General features: G+C 44.7%; 1 protein-coding gene across 38 annotated transcripts in view; it reads right to left on the reverse strand.

The window, feature by feature from the left end:
- Positions 1-18954, reverse strand: part of EPB41L4B (erythrocyte membrane protein band 4.1 like 4B) — a 139058-nt gene that overhangs the window by 30553 nt on the left and 89551 nt on the right. For 19 of the 38 annotated variants that reach the window (XR_015132084.1, XR_015132087.1, XR_015132085.1 and 16 more), the window contains 4 exons: positions 11505-11719; positions 9493-9611; positions 3108-3233; positions 2139-2206 (listed from right to left, as the gene is read on the reverse strand). Coding sequence is in view for 28 of the 38 variants with exons in the window: in XM_086315836.1 (XP_086171962.1) it covers positions 2139-2206; positions 3108-3233; positions 9493-9611; positions 11505-11719 (528 nt within the window). In the remaining 10 variants the exon portion in view is untranslated. Of the gene's footprint in view, positions 1-2138; positions 2210-3107; positions 3234-9492; positions 9612-11504; positions 11720-18954 lie in introns of all 38 variants that reach the window. The other 19 variants (XR_015132086.1, XR_015132088.1, XM_086315837.1 and 16 more) reach the window with 1 other exon arrangement.

Consider the following 18954-nt stretch of genomic DNA (forward strand, 5'->3'; position numbering starts at 1 on the left):
ATTCTCAGCAAGAGACTTCTAGTAAGTCGGTTAACATGTCTGGGCTTCCATCTTCCCTTCTACTGAGTGCCTAATTTGGTGGTGACAGGTATGTGGCCAGAGTGCAATAAATGTTAAAGAAACATAAATGAGCAAACACGAAATAGAGACAACGTATTCTAGGTTCATGACTTCCTCAAGCTGGCCCCCCAGAGGCAACTGAACGCAGTCCCTGGAAGAACTCAGGGGAGCACATTACTCTGCTAGGGTGGAATGGGTGGTGTTTGGAAAGCTTCAAGGAGGGGTTTAGACTTAACCAGATGGAGGGAAGACTTCCAAGGTGGGAGACACAGTGGAGACCCAGACCTGCTGATGGATAAGGTAAAGTCACAGCATCACTGATTCAATGGACATGAATCCAAGCAAGCACCGGGAGATAGTAAAGGACAGGGAAGCCTGGTGTGCTAGTCTATGGGGTCGCAAAGAGTCAGGCACAACTTAGCAACTGAACAACAACCAGGTAAAGTTCCAGGGGAAGATCGGGGGCTTGTGACTAGAGGGGAAACCAGGGCCCATGCATGAGGTGCCTCAAGCTGAGTTGTTTATATAAAGGCAAAGGCAGTCACTGAAGGTTTTTGGCGAGGGACTGGCATGGTCAGACTTGCATTTTAGAAAGGCCCTTAGAGCAACAAAGGCTGCTGGTGAGGACAGGCCAGATGGAGCATCTTAGAAAACTATAGTATAGTTATCCAGGATGAGAAATGGTGAGGGCTGGGGGTAGGTTGGGAAGAAGGTCATGATAAGGAGTGGATGGATGTAGGAGATAATATGAAAGTCAAATTGGCAGGACTTGGTGACCAATTAGATGAGGGCATGAATAGGAGAAAGTCAAGGACTCCCAGGCATTAGGCATGGATAACAGGTAGGTAACAGTGACATTGGGACTTCCCTGGTGGCTCATTGGTAACAAATCTGCCTGCTGTGCAGGGGATGCAGGAGATATGGGTTTGATCCCTGGGTCAGGAAGATCCCCCGGAGGAGGGAATGGAAATCCACTCCAATGTTCTCGCCTGGAGAATCCCATGGACTGAGGAGTCTGACGGCTACAGTCCATAGGGTTGCAAAGACTCAGACACGACTGAAGCGACTGAGCACATGTGCACACACACAACAATGACATTAACCAAGATAGGAAAACCGATGAAATGGGCAGCAGGGTAGGGTTGGAAGAGATGAAGTAAGGTTTCAAAAAGTCCAAGAGGCAGCAGGGTATGTATCTCTGGAGTAAGACAAATTTATACCAAGAATGGACTAGGCATCATAAGATAACATAGAGAAATATTCATTTTTGTTTTTAGCATCAAGTATAAGAATTTCCCAGGGTAGTGTTCCCTAGATTATGTAAGGTGTTTTTTGAAATTCTTGTTTCTGGCCTTTCCCCACTACAACACCCCTACCCCCGCCAAAATGGCCCTACCTCCCACCAAAGGATCTGAAATGTCTGGAGGAGGACTGTAGTTTTTGGTTTTAACAAGATGCTGATGCAGTGTTCCTTGGACATTTTAGGAAACTTTATCCTAAGGAGACCCCACCAGTGTTAGCAGACTGCCAAGGTGTCCATGGGGCTGCCATGATCTATAGCTAGTTATTCACAGAGAGGTGAAGAGTGTCTACTTTCTATGAGATTAGGAAAGAAAGGTTTTTCTCTGGGTTTGGGTTGGTGGTCGTCTGGAGGTTTTAAAGAACATCTATGACTCTAGTACTTCCAGGGGCTCAGATAATGGACCAAGGGATGAGTCCTGAACTGAGCTGAGACAGCGAGCAGAAGCCAGGTCATGAAGGGCTCCCTCTGCTCTGTTAAGGAGTCCAGACTCCACCCTGACTTTAAACAGGGGACTGATATGGTCAGGTCAACATGCCTGAGAAGCAACTCAAAGTGACTTGCTAATACAGCAGGTAGAAATATTAAAACAGAGTAAGTGGCATTTTTGAGACATAAAGGAAATTGAGACCGTCTTTTTCTCACTCTCTCTTCAGGCTCACATTCTCTCAGTTTTCTTTTTCTTCTCTACTTTATTATCAAATGCCCTCATGAGTAACATTTTGAGAATAAAGTTGATGGTACTATTGTTTCCTCATTCAAACAAGAAGCAACAGACCTTACATTAGCGTCCTGGAGAGTGGATTTCTTATTAATATTTACAAACGTTGATTCCTCTTTTCCAACCTGCTAAAGAAAACAGGCAGGTTAGTCAAAACTTAATATCTTGGCACGCAAAAATGTTCCCAAGTGTCCTACATTCAAAGGATTACAGAAATGTGAAGGTGTATCAAAGAGGTAGATCATCAAGTACTCAGTCAATAACCAGTTGTTGTTTTTTTTCCGGTGTTTATTTAATTTAACAAAAAAATATTTTCTTGAGTCATTCCCCATCATGGGGATTAACAATCATTCAAATACAATCAATGCTTGCATTCACACTCTTATCGAGTACCTGCTATGTGCCAGCTCAGGACTGAATGAGAAACGGATGGTGTAGGAAAAGTCAAACCCACAGTTTAATTCCCTGCCTCACATTTTTAGATCAGGGATAATAAGCAGCTCCATGCTCACATAGCACTTAGAGCCTTCAAAAGAGTTTAGAATCTGTCCTTTCACATCGGTGTAACAAGCCTGGGAGGAGTCACGTCATATGATTTTGAAAGAAGCCTTGTCCTCCTCCCTCTAGTGAGTCCCACAAAGAAGTGTGTGGATGGAAGGACACCCACTCAGCCAGCCAGGCCGGCTGAGCTCACACTGGAGATCAACAGATGTAGCAGCCAGCGGCCCTCAGACCCACCACGGGGTACAGAGCTGGCCCTTTCACTTCCCCAACGACTACTGGCTTTGGGCCAAAACGTTCTTTCAGGTTTTGCTCTAAGATGTTATGAAAAACCCAAATGAACTTTTTGGCCAACCCAATAACTTCACTGGTTAATAATTCTTTATATTAAAAGCTCTATTCACTTAACAGGTGTGGTTCCTATGTCCCGGCTGGACCCAGCTGACACGGCAGTCCCAGAGGACCTCTTCTACACGTCACTGATGAAACCTCAAGACAGAAAATCAAAGGCTTGCAGGCACGCACCTGGGTGCTCACTCGGGACGCGTTCTCCAGCTGGGCCTTCAGAATGTTACACTTCACGTGATCAGCCACGGGGGACGGCAAAAGTGGAGTCTGGAGAGTCTTCTCAGAAACTTTTTTCTCTTCGGCCTGAGATGAACCAAAATACATGTAACAAATGGGAAACAAAGACTAAGGAAACACATACATTAATCTTTCCCAAAAATCATCACTGCAAATAACACAGAGACATGTGTGTCACCAACTCCTTATGTTTGTACCAGCGCTTTTACTATTTGCCAAGGATTCACAAGCGCATCCTCTCCTTCTCGAGTGAAGCAGGGAGAGGAAGTGGTAGCAAGCTCACGAGGACAGGACTGGGAAGGTCCAAGGAGACTCTTTCAGATTCATGCAGCCAGAGCCAGTGGCAGAATCAGGACTCAAACTCTGAGTCACATACTGTGACGCGTGTGTGTGTGTGTGTGTGTGTGTGTGTTCAGTCGCTCAGTTGTGTCTGACTCTTTGTGATCCCACGGTCTGTAGCCTACCAGGCTCCTCTATCCATGGGATTTCCCAGGCAAGAACACTGGAGTGGGTTGTCATTTCCTTCTCCAGGGGATCTTCTGTGACTTGTTAGTTCAAGGGTCGTTCGTATTTTTACAATAATCTTGCTGAAAACTGTGATTCTCCATAAGAAATCTGTATCTGTTACCTCACTGTAGAGTGTCTCAGATGTCAATAATCTAGTACCACCTTTTTTTTTTTTTTTGCCATTTTTTAAAGAAAAGCAATGCCAAAGAATGTACAAACTACTGCACAATTGCACTCATCTCACACGCTAGCAAAGTAATGCTCAAAATTCTCCAAGCCAGGCTTCAGCAATATGTGAACCGCGAACTTCCTGATGTTCAAGCTGGTTTTAGAAAAGGCAGAGGAACCAGAGATCAAATTGCCAACATCCACTGGATCATGGAAAAGGCAAGAGAGTTCCAGAAAAATATCTATTTCTGCTTTATTGACTATGCCAAAGCCTTTGACTGTGTGGATCACAATAAATTGTGGGAAATTCTTCAAGAGATGGGAATACCAGACCACCTGACCTGCCTCTTGAGAAACCTATATGCAGGTCAGGAAGCAACAGTTAGAACTGGACATGGAGCAACAGACTGGTTCCAAACAGGAAAAGGAGTACGTCAAGGCTGTATATTGTCACCCTGCTTATTTAACTTCTATGCAGAGTACATCATGAGAAACGCTGGACTGGAAGAAACACAAGCTGGAATCAAGATTGCCAGGAGAAATATCAATAACCTCAGATATGCAGATGACACCACCCTTATGGCAGAAACTGAAGAGGAACTCAAAAGCCTCTTGAAAGTGAAAGTGGAGAGTGAAAAAGTTGGCTTAAAGCTCAACATTCAGAAAACGAAGATCATGGCAACCAGTCCCATCACTTCATGGGAAATAGATGGGGAAACAGTGGAAACAGTGTCAGACTATTTTATTTTGGGCTCCAAAATCACTGCAGATGGTGACTGCAGCCATGAAATTAAAAGACGCTTACTCCTTGGAAGAAAAGTTATGCCCAACCTAGACAGCATATTGAAAAGCAGAGATATTACTTTGCCAACAAAGGTCAGTCCACTCAAGGCTATGGTTTTTCCTGTGGTCATGTATGGATGTGAGAGTTGGACTGTGAAGAAAGCTGAGCACTGAAGAATTGATGCTTTTGAACTGTGGTGTTGGAGAAGACTCTTGAGAGTCCCTTGGACTGCAAGAGATCCAACCAGTCCGTCCTAAAGGAGATTAGTCCTGAGTGTTCATTGGGAGGACTGATGCTGAAGCTGAAATTCCAATACTTTGGCCACCTCATGCGAAGAGCTGATTCATTGGAAAAGACCCTGATGCTAGGAAGGATTGGGGACAGGAGGAGAAGGGGACAACAGAGGATGAAATGGCTGGATGGCATCACTGATTAGATGGACATGAGTTTGAGTGAACTCCAGGAGTTAGTGATAGACAGGGAGGCCTGGTGTGCTGTGATTCATGGGGTCACAAAGAGTCAGACACGACTGAGCGACTGAACTGAACTGAACCACAAGGTTTTCACAGGTGTATGAAGAGTTAATTTTTAATTAGATTTAATTTTTTGGAGTGATATACTGGAATACAAGAATTGAACTGGTTCTAAAGCCCATTCGAGGTTTTTGACGGTTGCTTAAGGGGGTATAGCTATACTGACACTAATGACCAAAGACCCACTTTGAAAAGAAAACAGAATGCTGCTAAAATAAGAAATCAGTGGGAATTTAGCATTGATTTCCCCCCTTGAATTTAGCAATTCTGTACTGCTTTTTGGATAGAAAATTCAAGCTGGCTTGCTGCTTCTAAGTCACTTCAGTCGTATCCGACTCTGTGTGACCCCATAGACAGCAGCCCACCAGGCTCCCCCGTCCCTGGGATTCTCCAGGCAAGAACACTGGAGTGGGTTGCCATTTCCTTCTCCAATGCATAAAAGTGAAAAGTGAAAGTGAAGTGGCTCAGTTGTGTCTGACTCTTAGCGACCCCATGGACTGCAGCCTACCAGGCTCCTCCGTCCCTGGGATTTTCCAGGCAAGAGTACTGGAGTGGGGTGTCATTGCCTTCTCTGTCAAGCTGGCTTATTCTTGCTCTATCTAACAAAGCAGGAGCTACTGTTCAGCTCTCTGACTTGACTCAGGTGAAAACCAACATACATTTTGGAAACCTTGAGTATCATCATTGTATTTATGTTTGCATAAAAGGCATCTCTATGAGGGGTAAACATCTGAATTACAGCAAGACTATAATTCCATCCAGGAGGATGGCTCCAGGAATGTTGTGCTTTCTCTCTTTTGTGTAACCATATTTTGTATTTTACATTCAATTTGAATTGTGAAAAGAGGTTGTATCATTCAATATGGAAATTCAGATTTCAAAACACACAGATGAATGGTAATTGGGCTTTGATATAATTGTCATTGTAAATAGCCCTTCTGTTTAAGGATGTCATTGAGGGATAAAGAAGTGATCAGATGCAGTTTTCAACTACTGATACAAATTGTCTACACGTTTCAAATCTGATGAAATTCAAATGTCTGTGACAATTTTGGGTGCACCTTTGGAAATGGGCAATCAGAATGTCTTCTCACCATTAACATATCCAAACCTTAGAAGAATCAGAGGATTCTTGAGACTGAAAAAAACCTTAAAAGCCATCAGAACCATTGGTTCCCAGTTGTGGTACCATGATAATTTATGATGCCTGCTGCAAGGATTGTTTTTATTAATGATAAGGAATCATAGTGTGAAGTCATATACTTGTCTATGTGTTAGGACAAAGTCATGGTTATCTGGCATCACTCTATTCTCCATGCTTACTGATCCATTTCTTCACGTGAAGGAGAAAAGAGGGGCATTATTGCTTGAGTGCATGGGAGTAGTAAAAGTTAGTCCTTCAGTCATGTCCAACTCTTTTCAACCCCATGGACTGTAGCCCACCAGGCTCCTCTGTCCATGGAATTCTTCAGGCCAGAATACTGGAGTGGTTAGCCATTCCCTTCTCCAGGGGATCTTCCTGACCCAGGGATCAAACCAGGGTCTCCCACCTTGCAGGCAGATTCTTTACCATTTGAGCCACCAGGGAAGCCCTGAGTGCATGACAAGTGCTCAATAACTCACAGCTGCCTCAGCTACACCTTAACCCAGAGCAAGCCATGATTGTTAATGTCCCACAAGATTCACAGCAACTACAAATTACATACAACTTGTGAGTTCTCTGCTACTGTATGCTATACTTTCCTGCAAAATATTTTTGATTTTGCCAAGCTCCAGGTAAGCCTTTGTTAAAATGATTTATTGTGTGGACTGCAGAAGAAAAGTTGAAAACCTGGAGACTAAGAGAAAGAAGACCAATCCCAGGCACATAATCCATTAGGCTGACTCCAAACAGCTAGCACAAGCCTGCTCAATGAAGATGTGTTGATTGAATGAATTTAAGTGCCATTCTGAAGGAAGAATTATTTTTCCAGCCAACTATCATTGAGGGTAGTACTGAAGAAAAAAGTAGGTGAACAGGATCTTAAAGTTGGGGCTCAAGAGTGATCAGAGGGACCCGAGGCTTCCCTACTGTGGTGGGTGAAGGGGATGGAGGGTCTTCTGAGAAACTCTGGAAATCTAGTGTAGGCTAGAGGGATGTCTAGGGTGGAGGAACAGCCCAGACAGGAGGTATAATGTTCCTATGTTCATCAACTTGGGTAAGGAATGGGAGCTTTCCAGGCCAGATCTTCCAAATAATTAATTAATAGTTTGTTGTTGTTTAGTTGCTAAGTCATGTCCTACTCTTAGTGACCCCATGGACTGCAGCACATCAGGCTTCCCTGTCCTTCACTATCTCCTAGAGTTTGCTCAAACTCATGTCTGAGTCAGAGATGCCATCCAAACATCTCATCCTGTCACCTCCTTATCCTCCTGCTTAAATCTTTTCCAGCATCAGGGTCTTTCCCAATGAGTTGACTCTTTGCAGCAGTGGCCAAAGCATTGGAGCTTCAGCATCAGTACTTTCAGTGAATATTCAGGATTGATTTCCTTTAGGATTGACTAGTTTGATCTCCACGTAGTCCAAGGGACTCTCAAGAGTCTTCTCCAGCACCATAGTTTGAAAGCATCAATTCTTTGGTGCTCAGCCTTCTTTATGGTCCAACTCTCACATCCATACATGACTATTGGAAAAACCATAGCTTTGACTATATGGACCTTTGTCAGCAAAGTGATGTTGGTAATTAATAATTTAATGTATAATTAAATTAATATAACTATAAATTATAATTTAAAAATAATTTAATTAATAATTAAATTGATATTGTTAATTAATTCCAAATTGTTAACTCCCTCTTACAAAGAGCAAAGCTAGGCACTGGGGTTAGAAAAAATGATCCATGAGTAAAGAAGACTATTCCTATAAGGATTTTTAAAAGTGTATGCAACAGTGGATCTCAACCAGGGGCAATTTTGCCCTTCAGGGGACATTTGGCAATGTCTGGAGACAATTTTGGTTGTCACGCCAGGATGGGGTAGAGGCCAGGGGTGCTGCAAAACATCCTGCAACGCACAGGACAGGCTCTCCCCCAAAGCATCAGGCTGAAATATCACTAGAGCCTAAGGCGAGCGACCCTAGGGTAGGAACTGAAGAAGCATGTGCGAGTGCAAAGGGCACTGTACTGGGAGTCAGGTGTCCAGGGATTCAGCCACTGCTCTGACTTCGAGAATGCCAGGTCCCTTCCTCAGGTCTGAGATGTTAAAAAGGGTGAAGTAAATGATAGATTGACTCCAGCACTGGCTTTCTACAGTTCTAAGGTATAACTTGGTTTTTATAAGGCTGCCCATTTGGATATAAGAACAGGTCTAGCCAAAAGAGAACTTGGTCTTTGCCCAGTCCCTTCCTCAAGACCTCCATCCCTACTTTTTTATTTTTTGATTTTTTTTTTAATACATAAGCCAGCCTTTTATTTTTTGGCCGCATCATGCAGCATGTGGGACCTTAGTTTCCTGTCCAGGGATTGAACCCATGCCCCCTGCAACAGAAGTGTGGAGCTCTAACCACTGGACAGCCAGGGAAGTCCCCCTCCCTCCCTACTCTAATCCTTCCCTTCCTTCCGTTAGCAAACAGTTACTGAATATCTATGATGTGCCAGGTGCTGTCGGGGAGAGACAGAGAGTGCTATGGACTGAACTGTGTCCTCCCCAAATTTATATGTTGAAATCCTAACCATCCTTGTGATGGGATCTGGGCATGGGGCCTTTGAGAAGTAGTAATCAGACTGAGATAAAATCACATGGGTAGGACCCTCATGACGGGATTAATGGCTTTATAAGAAGAGGAAGAAAGAGCCCTCTATTCCGGCAGTGAGAAGGCAACTGGCTCCCAGCCAGGAAGAGAGCTCTCACCAGGGAACCAAATCATCCACATCTTGACCTTGGACTTCCCAAACTTCAGATCAATGAGAAATAAATGTCTGCTATTTAAGCCACCTGGTCTATGGTAATCTGTGATAGCAGCCCATGCAGACTAATATCAAGGAGTAAAACTGCAAACAGGTAAATGTGGAGGCTTCCCTGGAGGAACTTCAGTTAGAAGGATGGAGAGGACCACGAACAGATCCAGGCTGAGGGGCTCAGCACCAGAGGCAGCCCCTACTGCTGTAACCCACCCCAAAAGAATATAAGTGAATTTTGGCTCCTAAGAGACATGCCTGAGCAGAAATGTCATGAGAAGTTGAGTAGAAATCCCTCCAAGACAAAGGCACATGGTTTAAGAGGCAGGCAGGGTCATAATGAGAGGTGTGAGTGAACCCCAGGTCCACATGCATCACCCAGCTCTGGTTCTTGGCACCTTATTTATATTGATGTGCAGAGCAGGCCAGGGTCCAGCAGGCTTCACAGTTTCCAGTTCCAGCTTCTTTAGATGGGCAGCGGCTTCGCTGAAAAGGGCAGGTGTTCCCGGACTCAGTTCTGTAAGTGAGTAAGGAAAGATTGGAAGGGCAGAGAGATATAGGTGATGCAAGACACTTGCCAGAGACCAACCCTCAGAGCCTTGCTGCCTGGTTCCTCCTCTGGCAGCTTGAATCTCTCAGGAATGTACTAGCAGGTGGGATGTGAGAACACTTTAAGGTCAAAGTTTCAAGGCCTAAGTCCCCCATATGTGAGCTGGATGACCCTGGGCAGATTACTTAACCTCTCTGAGCCTCTGAGCCATTTTCAAATGAAAATAAAATTACTTACCTTGCAGGGTTGCTGTGATTATTAAGTGAGGTAATTCATGTGCAAATGCTTTATCAATGGGAAAGCACTATGCACATTAGAAAGATTCGTGTTCAGGCTAACAGGCAGACGAATGTGCTCTTAAAAACCATGTTATACTTCTAAAATCAAATTCATTGTATGTTGGATTAGTTCACCACCACTCCTCCCACTAGCTTGTTTACATCTGTGGGTACATTAAATATTCATTAAACATTTGGTATTCATTACATATTAAAGTTTGTGCCAGGCATTGATAGCAACTGGGATCTGGGAAGCTGGAATAAGGAGGTGAATGAGACACAATTCTAGTCCATTTGGGAGACAGACACCTGTACAGATACCCCAAATACGAGTGACCAAAGATTTATTTAATCGTATATGGGGGCTTCCCTGGTGGCTCAATTGGTAAAGAATCTGCCTGCAATGCGAGAGACCTGGGTTTGATCGCTAGGTTGGGAAGATCCCTGGAGAAGGGAATGGCTACGCACTCCAGTATTCTGGCCTGGATAGTGAGGATAGGATCAATTTTTCAATACCAAAGTGAACGATGAGTTACCATTTCTAGCTCAGCCAACCCAGAATTGCTATTCACAGTCTACAAGTGAAGGCTCAATGGCTCATCCTTTTCACCAGCCACAGACTCATGAAATATCAGACCTGTAAGGTTCCCTTGGCCATCATCTCAATACCCTCCAGCCCATTCCATAGTTGAGAAAACCCTGGATCCAAGAGGGGATTGGCTCAACCATGAGAACTAGAATCCAAGCCTCTTGATTCTCACCTCTATCTTGGCACTTGTTCAAACCACATGTGATAAAGAACAAGTTCTCCCCCCACCTCCTGTCACACACAAATTCTTTGGTAAAATATAATAAAAAGGATTTTCTAGAAAAAGAAAAGAACAGGCATACAAAATCCAAGCCCACATTTTTAATTAGTTTTAACAGATACAAAATCACCCTGTCATATTGCTAGAAACATTTCTTTTTTTCCCTTTTTTTAAAAGATTTTTTTGATGTGGACCATTTTTAAAATCTGTATTGTATTTGTTACAATATTGCTTCTGTTTTGTTTTGGTGTTTTGGTTCCGAGGCATGTGGGATTTCAGTTCTTTGATTGGGATTGAACCCACACCCCCTGCATTGGAAGGCAAAGTCTTAACCACTGGAACTCCAAGGAGGTCCCTAAAAACTTTTCTAATTTGTTTATTCTCCATTTCTGTGACTACTTTGGCAGTGTGCACTAGATCTACTTCACAGCTTGCTTTCAGAAGGCAAGAATGAGACAGAATGTGAGACTCAGTCACCTCACTCCCCTCTCTCTCTGTTCCACCGCTTGAGCCAGTGCTGGAGCAGAGAAACAGCGTGGAATGAGGCAGAGACATCTGCTCCCTCATAACAAAAGCAGAGTTGGCGGGTAAACCATAATCCCTAAATCACCTCTGCCTAATGCACAAGGCTCTTGTCTGCCCTCACCCAGACCTGGTAACCCAGCGCAGATATTACCACCATTCCAAGCTGCACCAATGTCTTGAGCATCTTGGAAAGTCACCCACGCCCTGCAGAACCGCTCCCCCACCTTGTCCCCTATGCCCCAACTTACTTGTAAGGGATTTGCTGCTGGAGTTTGGGGACCTGGAAAGCCCCTCCTTGTTCTCCAGGGTCAGCGAGAGGCCATAGTTCGTGTGGTGCTGGTGCTGGTGGTGGTGATGGTGGTGCCTTCCCGAAGCCTTGGCGGTGAACGGAGTGCCCCCGTTCTCCTCGAGGCCGAAAGGCAGCCGGTCCGAGCTGCTGAGCCCTGGGGAAGGGAGCGGGTAGCTGTGGAGGGTGTCAAAGTCAGGATTTAGAAAAGCAGAGAGTCTTGATACCCTTGTTTGTTCTTTAAATGATGTTCTCCAAGCATTGACAACCAAGAGAAATAGGTGTAACAAACAGTTCCGCAGAGTTATCGCAGAACAGGACGCGACGGCAACAACAGCAACTCAAAGGAAAAGCAGAACGTGGAAATTTGTATTTATCAGAGATGATAACCCTTAAAAAATTCTTAAGTTTGAAATAAATCTCAATTAAAAAAAATACATCATCTAAATGGGAAGCATAAATCAAAGGCAATCATCAAATTAAAAAATAATTCATTAAACACCCTACCATAATAAGATCATGATACAAACTAGAAGCCTTGGAGTCACTTTCTCCTCCTCTCCATCAACCCCACCATGAAGAAAGCACCTGTTAAATGTTACTGCTACCTCTAATTCCAATTGCTCCACTTGGTGTTATTGCCATAAGGCTCTTGAAACAGATTCTCAAAGCTCTCCCAGCCTCTACTTCTTCTTTAGCCCATCTCTACAGAGCAGCAGTCAGAGAGCTGTTCTGCTTATGGTCTAGAGTGTGGCACTCCACCCTCCGGGAGCTTGAATACCTCTCTGCTGCTAGTGATTCTTAAGATGAAATCTGATGAGAGCTATGGATCTTCTCCGCAGAAAAAGGCACCCAGACACAACATTTCACACTCAATTTCAGGCTCTCTTTCACCCCTCCATGGACCAAGGCTCAGAGCTTGGTTTGCAAGAAAAAATCCAAATTCCTTTATGTATCACTCATGCCTGCCCCCCACTCCCCAACCAGTGATCTCATCCCATTCTCTTTGCAGCTCATCTTTGGCTATATTCTTCTCTATACCCCCAAGTTCTTCCCGTCCTGGGGCCTTTCACCTCTTTCTGTTCCCTGGAGTCGTCCCTCATCACCAAATTCAGCTAAAGCACCCCTTCCTCCAGGAAGACTTCCAGCCTTTAAGACCTAGATCAAAGGTCTCCTCACACCCCTAAGCAGAGCCAATCCCTTTTTCTGCTCATTCCCAGAGACCAGATTTTTGCTGCTTATTCCTTCACTCTGTCTTCAGGGAGCTCACACCCCAGGGTAGGAAACTGTCATTTAATCAGTTACAGTCACACTGGAATGAGCCGTGAAGGGAGTGTACAGGGGAAGGCAACCAGTTTCCTGGGGCTGGTAAAGGTGTTGGGCAAGGAATCATTAGGAAAGGGAGTCCACTGGGGGATATAGTCAAGTTTTGATGGACTTTCTTAAAACAGAATCTTTTTTTTTTTTTAACAGGAAACTATATTTCTTGTGTTTGCATGAGATTGATAACTCCCCTCAGGGTGGACCTATCAGAGCTCTCCCTCTTTCCAGGGACTTGCTCTGGAACATGATCCAATCAGGGACAATCAGATTTTCCAGGAGGTTTAACACATGGAAACAGAGAGAAAGGGTCTTTCTTCCTTTTTAAGAGTCAAATAAGGCTTTACTGTGACTTTTGTGGGCCCTAAGCCCTTTGGCCTTCATCTCGTCTCTAGAAAAAATATTAAAAAATACATTTTATGACTGCATTTATATTATAAAACAAAACAAATATATTAATATCAGATATTAAACCATTTTCTTCAACCAAAAATTCATTTTTTTCTTCTGACTTTAAAAGAAATGAAATCATTTTTGTGGGCCCCTAAAAGCATTGTGAGCCCAAGGCCCTGCACCTACTGTGCCTCATAGATAAGTCAGGTTTGGCTATGAGGATGATATAAGTTGAGGCTACTTATAATTATATTCCCTGGACACAAAGAAGTATCTGTGGGAAGTGGTCAATGCACAGAGGGACACGAGATGAGCAGAGGTTAAAGCTAGATGAAAAGGGGCTGGGGGAACCCTTATTGGTAGCATTTGAATCCCTGGTTCCAGCCGTGCCTGAGGCTGGTCTACCACTGAACTTCTCAATTATAAGTCCTATTTATTTATGTTTGATGTAGTTAGATTTCTCCCATTTATAACCCATGTGCTCTAAATCAGTGATGGTGTGTTGTTTTCTTATTGTTTTTTGCTTATTTGTTTTGTGGAATGTCTTCTTAATGCCAAGGTGGAAATGGCTATTAGAATCCTAAGGAATAGTATGAGCAAAGGAATGACATTTGAAAAAGCGGAATGGCTAGAGCGGGAATGACAAGTGGAAAAGGTTTAAGCAAAGGTGTGACATGATTAGAGTTCCATTTTAGAAAATTCACGTGGAGGGCTGTGTGGAGGACAGACACCCTAGAGACTATGATGGGCTAGATGAACTCGGTGGATGGAAGAGGGGGGCCCCTCTGGGCTATATCTGAAGAAGTGCAGGCGGGGTGTGCAGGCTAGGCGCGCGGGGCACAGGGGGAGGAGGTTCAGAGGAGGACTCTGCTGGAGATACAGGATGCTTTTCAGAAGAAACAGCACTTTTTTTCTTTTTTTTTTGTACTTTTTTTCCTGCACTTTTTTGCCCCTATGTTGTTCCATGGGCTAGGTCTCTGGTTCCACCCTGGCTGCCTCCTAGAGATTTTGCTCAGGACAGTTCAACAGGGAAATAAATGTGTGTGTATCTAAGAATGTGTGGGTGTGTCTTTTCTGGGGTCACAGTCAGCCTCACCTCTCCAACCTGAAGCACAACCAAGGCTATTCACCCTCCTCATGGAGGCAGCAGTGGCAGCAGAAAAAAGGGCACTGAGTTGTCACTGAAATTTCTAGCGTCTCGTCTTAGTTCTGCCCAACCTTGTGCAGGAATCTTGGCCAGCTGCCCTGGGCCACAGTTTCCTTCTCTGCGACATGAAAGGGGTCAGGTGATTTCTGGATGCATTTCCAGGCCAGAAAATCAGCCTTTACTCTCGCCCCCAACTCATTTACCCGGTACTTGCTCTGCCCCAGGCACTGGGTTACATAGTTTACACTGACCGTCCCATTTTATACATGTAGAGGCCCTGCTTAGTTCACAATGGGTGCTCCATAAATATTTGATAAAAGGAAGGAAGGGAAGGCAGGAGGGAGAGAAGGAAAGAAGCAGGGAGAGGGGGAGGAAGGATGAATGCAGTGGTGGAGCTGGGATGTGACAACAGGGTGTGAAGTGCAGAGCTCGTGGGCATTATTTTCCCGTGTCTCCAGGACGGTGAAAATAATATCTGTCTTAAGGAGGCACAGAGACTGGGTGCTCAGAACAGACAAAATGCCCTTTGGCTTGGAAGGCTTCACAACTTGAGGCTCACCTTCCACCCACCCTGTTAGTAGCACACTGCTGCCCGCCTATTAAGGTCTGAATGGTCGAGGCAGCAAAAACAAACCAGAGAAACACTTAAAGCCAGAGAGACAGGCTGGGGGCATTGGCAGGACTTGAGAAGGGGAGAACACAGAGACGCGGAGGGGTCAGAAAACTGTGAATGTTTTAGCCTGGGGACCAGGAAAATGGCATGCTATTAACAGGAGAAAGGAGTTTGGGAGCGAGGACTACTTGGAGAAGAGAAACCATGATTTCATTTCAAATCGGTCACACTGAATGTGAGAATGAATCCCCAAGGAACAAGGTGCCCTACAGCAGAGATCTGGAGTACATTCAGGGCTGGAGGTTTGAGTAAGTTTTGAGTAAGAATTTCTGAGGAATGGTAAATAGATAAATAGATATCTCCCATGCTCACTCCAACCGACTCTCACTCTCCGCTTGGAATGTATGATGAAAAAGGACACTGAAGCTGCGCCCCGCTCAGGAGGAGGGAGTGCTGTGATTGATTAGTGATGTCTGCCATGGACTGGAAACAAGGCAGTAATATCATGTATCTTCTTGTCTTCCCAAGTTAAAAGCGTGTGTGTGTGTGTTTTATTTCTAAGAAACCCAGAGTGAAAAGTTAAACAGGGAAATCAATATATGTGCAGGGAGTGATAACGCATATTTTATGTGACTTTCACTTTACAACAACTGCTGGGGAAGGCTGAGAAAGAGACAAATGGGAAGAGAAATAGATGAGGGTCAGAGAAGCAGCATGGGTCTCTCAGGGTCAGAGTTTCTAGAAGAGCAAAGATTCCTAAGCAGGAGTGGAATGAGTTGGGTGCTTTCTCAGCTCATTCACACTGAGGACCGCCCAGGAGACCCTAACTGATGGCACTGCGTGGGGTTGTGGGTCCTTTAAGGAAACCACTGCTGCTGGCTTCATGGACTGTTCCCTGCAGAACTCCAGGGGGTGATGGTCACATAAGCTATGATGTAATGGCACCCACTGCACCTGCCCTGTCCACAGAACCTCAATGGAGGCCATGCCCACCTAGCAGCACTCAGCAGCTCATGAGCCTCAGGGCCCAGAGGCTGAGATCCAAGACATGAGGCCAGCTCCATGCTCACTGTCAACAGAGACTGAGGTTCACCAGGTTTCTGGCATTCTGGAAAGGAGGTCACAAGTCCTGGTTTTCAGAGGGTGATGGAAGAGGTGCACGCTTGCATGAGCTGGAAGTTGAGAAGGATCTGGTGTGAGAGAAGGGGGCTTCTATGTGCCTAGCACACACTAGGCGCTCTAATGGTTAACTTTGACAGTTACCCTGCAAGGAAGCTGGTGTGGCCCCCTTGTACACTGGGACTTAATGAAGGGAAGTAACGTGCCCTGTTAGTAGATGTGAGTGAGAAGTTGTGTGGGCATGCATGCTAACTCACTTCAGCCATGTCTGACTCTGTGCGACCCTATGGACTGTGGCCTGCCAGGCTCCTCTGTCCATGAGATTCTTCAGGCAAGAACACTGGAGTGGATTGCCATGCCCTCCTCCAGGGATCTTACCACTCCTGGGGATCAAAACCTGGTCTCCCGCATCTCCTGCATTGCAGGCAGACTCTACCACAGTGCCACCGGGGAAGCCCCTAACTGGATCCAATCTCTTCTCTTCCCTTCTCTCTGGAGAAGCCCCCTACTCTCATTTTGCTTCCAACTGTAGAGAAAACAGCATTCCTCCGGGGGCAGCCTGTGTCATATGGGATGTTCTTGACTGTATCAGCAGTGGACACAGCTCTGCAGATGCATGGTGGAGGGACCTTTACGGCCCTGCCTGATCCTGCCAGAGCTTCCCCACTCCCTGACTCTGGGATCCCAGCAGACCAAACAGATGGTACTCAATCAAAACACATTGCATGCTGAAAAATGGGATAATTTTTCAGAGATTTATAAGTATAATATTGTAACATTATAATAATTATTACATTATTGTACCATTATTACACTAATTATTATAATAATTATAGTATTTAGTAAAATAATGGTATAAATGTTCAAAATAATCCTCCAGAATCCATTGCCAGAATTATGACCTGTGCAGGGCAAGGATTGGGGGAGGGTCTTGAGCTGAAACTTACAGGGCTTTCTCTCAGAAATAAGGCTGCGAATTCTCAAGTGCTCAGAGGAACCACTCACACACTCTATAGCTCAGTCAAGTTCTGGGTGATGTGGGCTTTTGCAAGCAGCTCTGAGGATCTAATCTTAGACGAAAAAGCATAGAATTGTAGAAACAGAACCGCTCAGATATCATCCAGGTGTGCTGCACTGTGCTTAGTCGCTCAGTCGTGTCTGACTCTTTGAGACTCCATGGACTGCAGCCCACCAGGCTCCTCTGTCCATGGGGATTCTCCAGGCAAGAATACTGGAGTGGGTCACCAAGCCCTCCTCCAGGGGATCTTCCCAAACCAGGGATCGAACCCAGGTCTCCAGCATTGCAGGCAGATTCTTTACCAACTGAGCCACCAGGGAAGCCCAGTTAGGTGGTTTAAGATGCTGGATGAATAGCGAAAGCACCAGAGGAAACCCCTTACACGGCTGCTAGGAATGCCAAATGACACAACTGCTTTGAAAACTAGCCTGGAAGATTCTCAGAGAGGTTAAACATTGAGTTACCATCTGACCCAGCAATTCCATTCCTAGTTATGTACCCAAGAAATGAAAATATGTCCGTACAAAGACTTGTACATAAACATTCATAGCAACACTATTCATAATAGCCAAAAGGTAGAAACAACCCAACCGTCTATCAACAGATGAACAGATAAATTCCATGTGATATATCTATATAATAGAATATGATTCAGTCATAAAATGGAATGAAATATCAATCCATGCTATGATATCTATGAACCTTGAAAATATTATGCTAAGTAACAGAAGCCAAACCCCAAAGGCCACATACTACATAATTGTTTATATGAAATGTCCAGAATAGGCAAATCCATACAGATAGAAAGTAGACTAGGACTGGGGAGGATGGGCATGTGGTCTCTTTTAGGAGAAATGAAAATGTTCTAAAATTGAATTGTAGTGACTGTACTGCTTTGTGAAAATGCTAAAACCACTGAATTGTACCATTTTTAAATTGGTGAATTGCATAATATGTAATTTATATTTTAATAAAGCTGATTAAAAACATCAACCAAGGGATATTTTTTTAAAAAAATCAATGTACAATCCTTACCCTGGCTAATTACATCATCTATCTCTAAATCCAATGTGCAGCCAGGGATAACAAACAATGCCCTAGTCCAATCTCCTCATTTCACATATGGGGAAATGGGGGCCTACTGGGGGGAGGGGGAGGTGACCAGGTCATACAGTGGGTAACTGGCTGAGCTTGGGACACCATCCAGGACTCCGACCTCTCTGCTAGCCAAGCATCCCAAGTGCTGCCCATCTGCTGCATCTTTCCATCTGCCTCGGCTTCTATTTAAGGCACCAAACGCACTCATCGGGAAAATCCCAAGACCTCCTCCGAACCTCACTGCCTGAGACATCTCCGTGCACACATCTTGTCTTCTCAATGATACGGCAGGAACAGAGATTGTCATCTCACATGTTTTCATGTCCTTTAGTGATGTTGAGAAAATTAGTTCTACATTTCAGGAAAAAAAAAAAGAGACCTCTCCCTCACAATAGCTACCTAAATCCTTTAAACTGGCTCCTTCCCAGGCTGGGTTGGGCACCTCTCCCCAGCTTATTCTTATCTTACCCTTCCTGACTCCTCTTAGAGCCATTCTCTGCTCTCCCCTGCCCGGCTCTGTTTCCAAGGAAATGCATTTTCCAGTTTCCCTGCCCTCTGGTTTCTATGTAGGTTTGACCAATGGGAAGCACCAACAGAAACTGGAAGGTGGGAAAAGGAAATAAGCCAAGGTATTTCTCCCTCATTTCTCTCTACCTCTGAGGATGTTTTCAGCAGTAACACTCAGTCCCCTGGGGCTTCAGCTT

The sequence above is a fragment of the Bos grunniens genome, chromosome 8, assembly GCF_055505025.1.
Source record: "Bos grunniens cultivar Pamir isolate PY7600 chromosome 8, Bosgru_T2T1.0, whole genome shotgun sequence".
Lineage (NCBI taxonomy): Eukaryota > Metazoa > Chordata > Mammalia > Artiodactyla > Bovidae > Bos > Bos grunniens.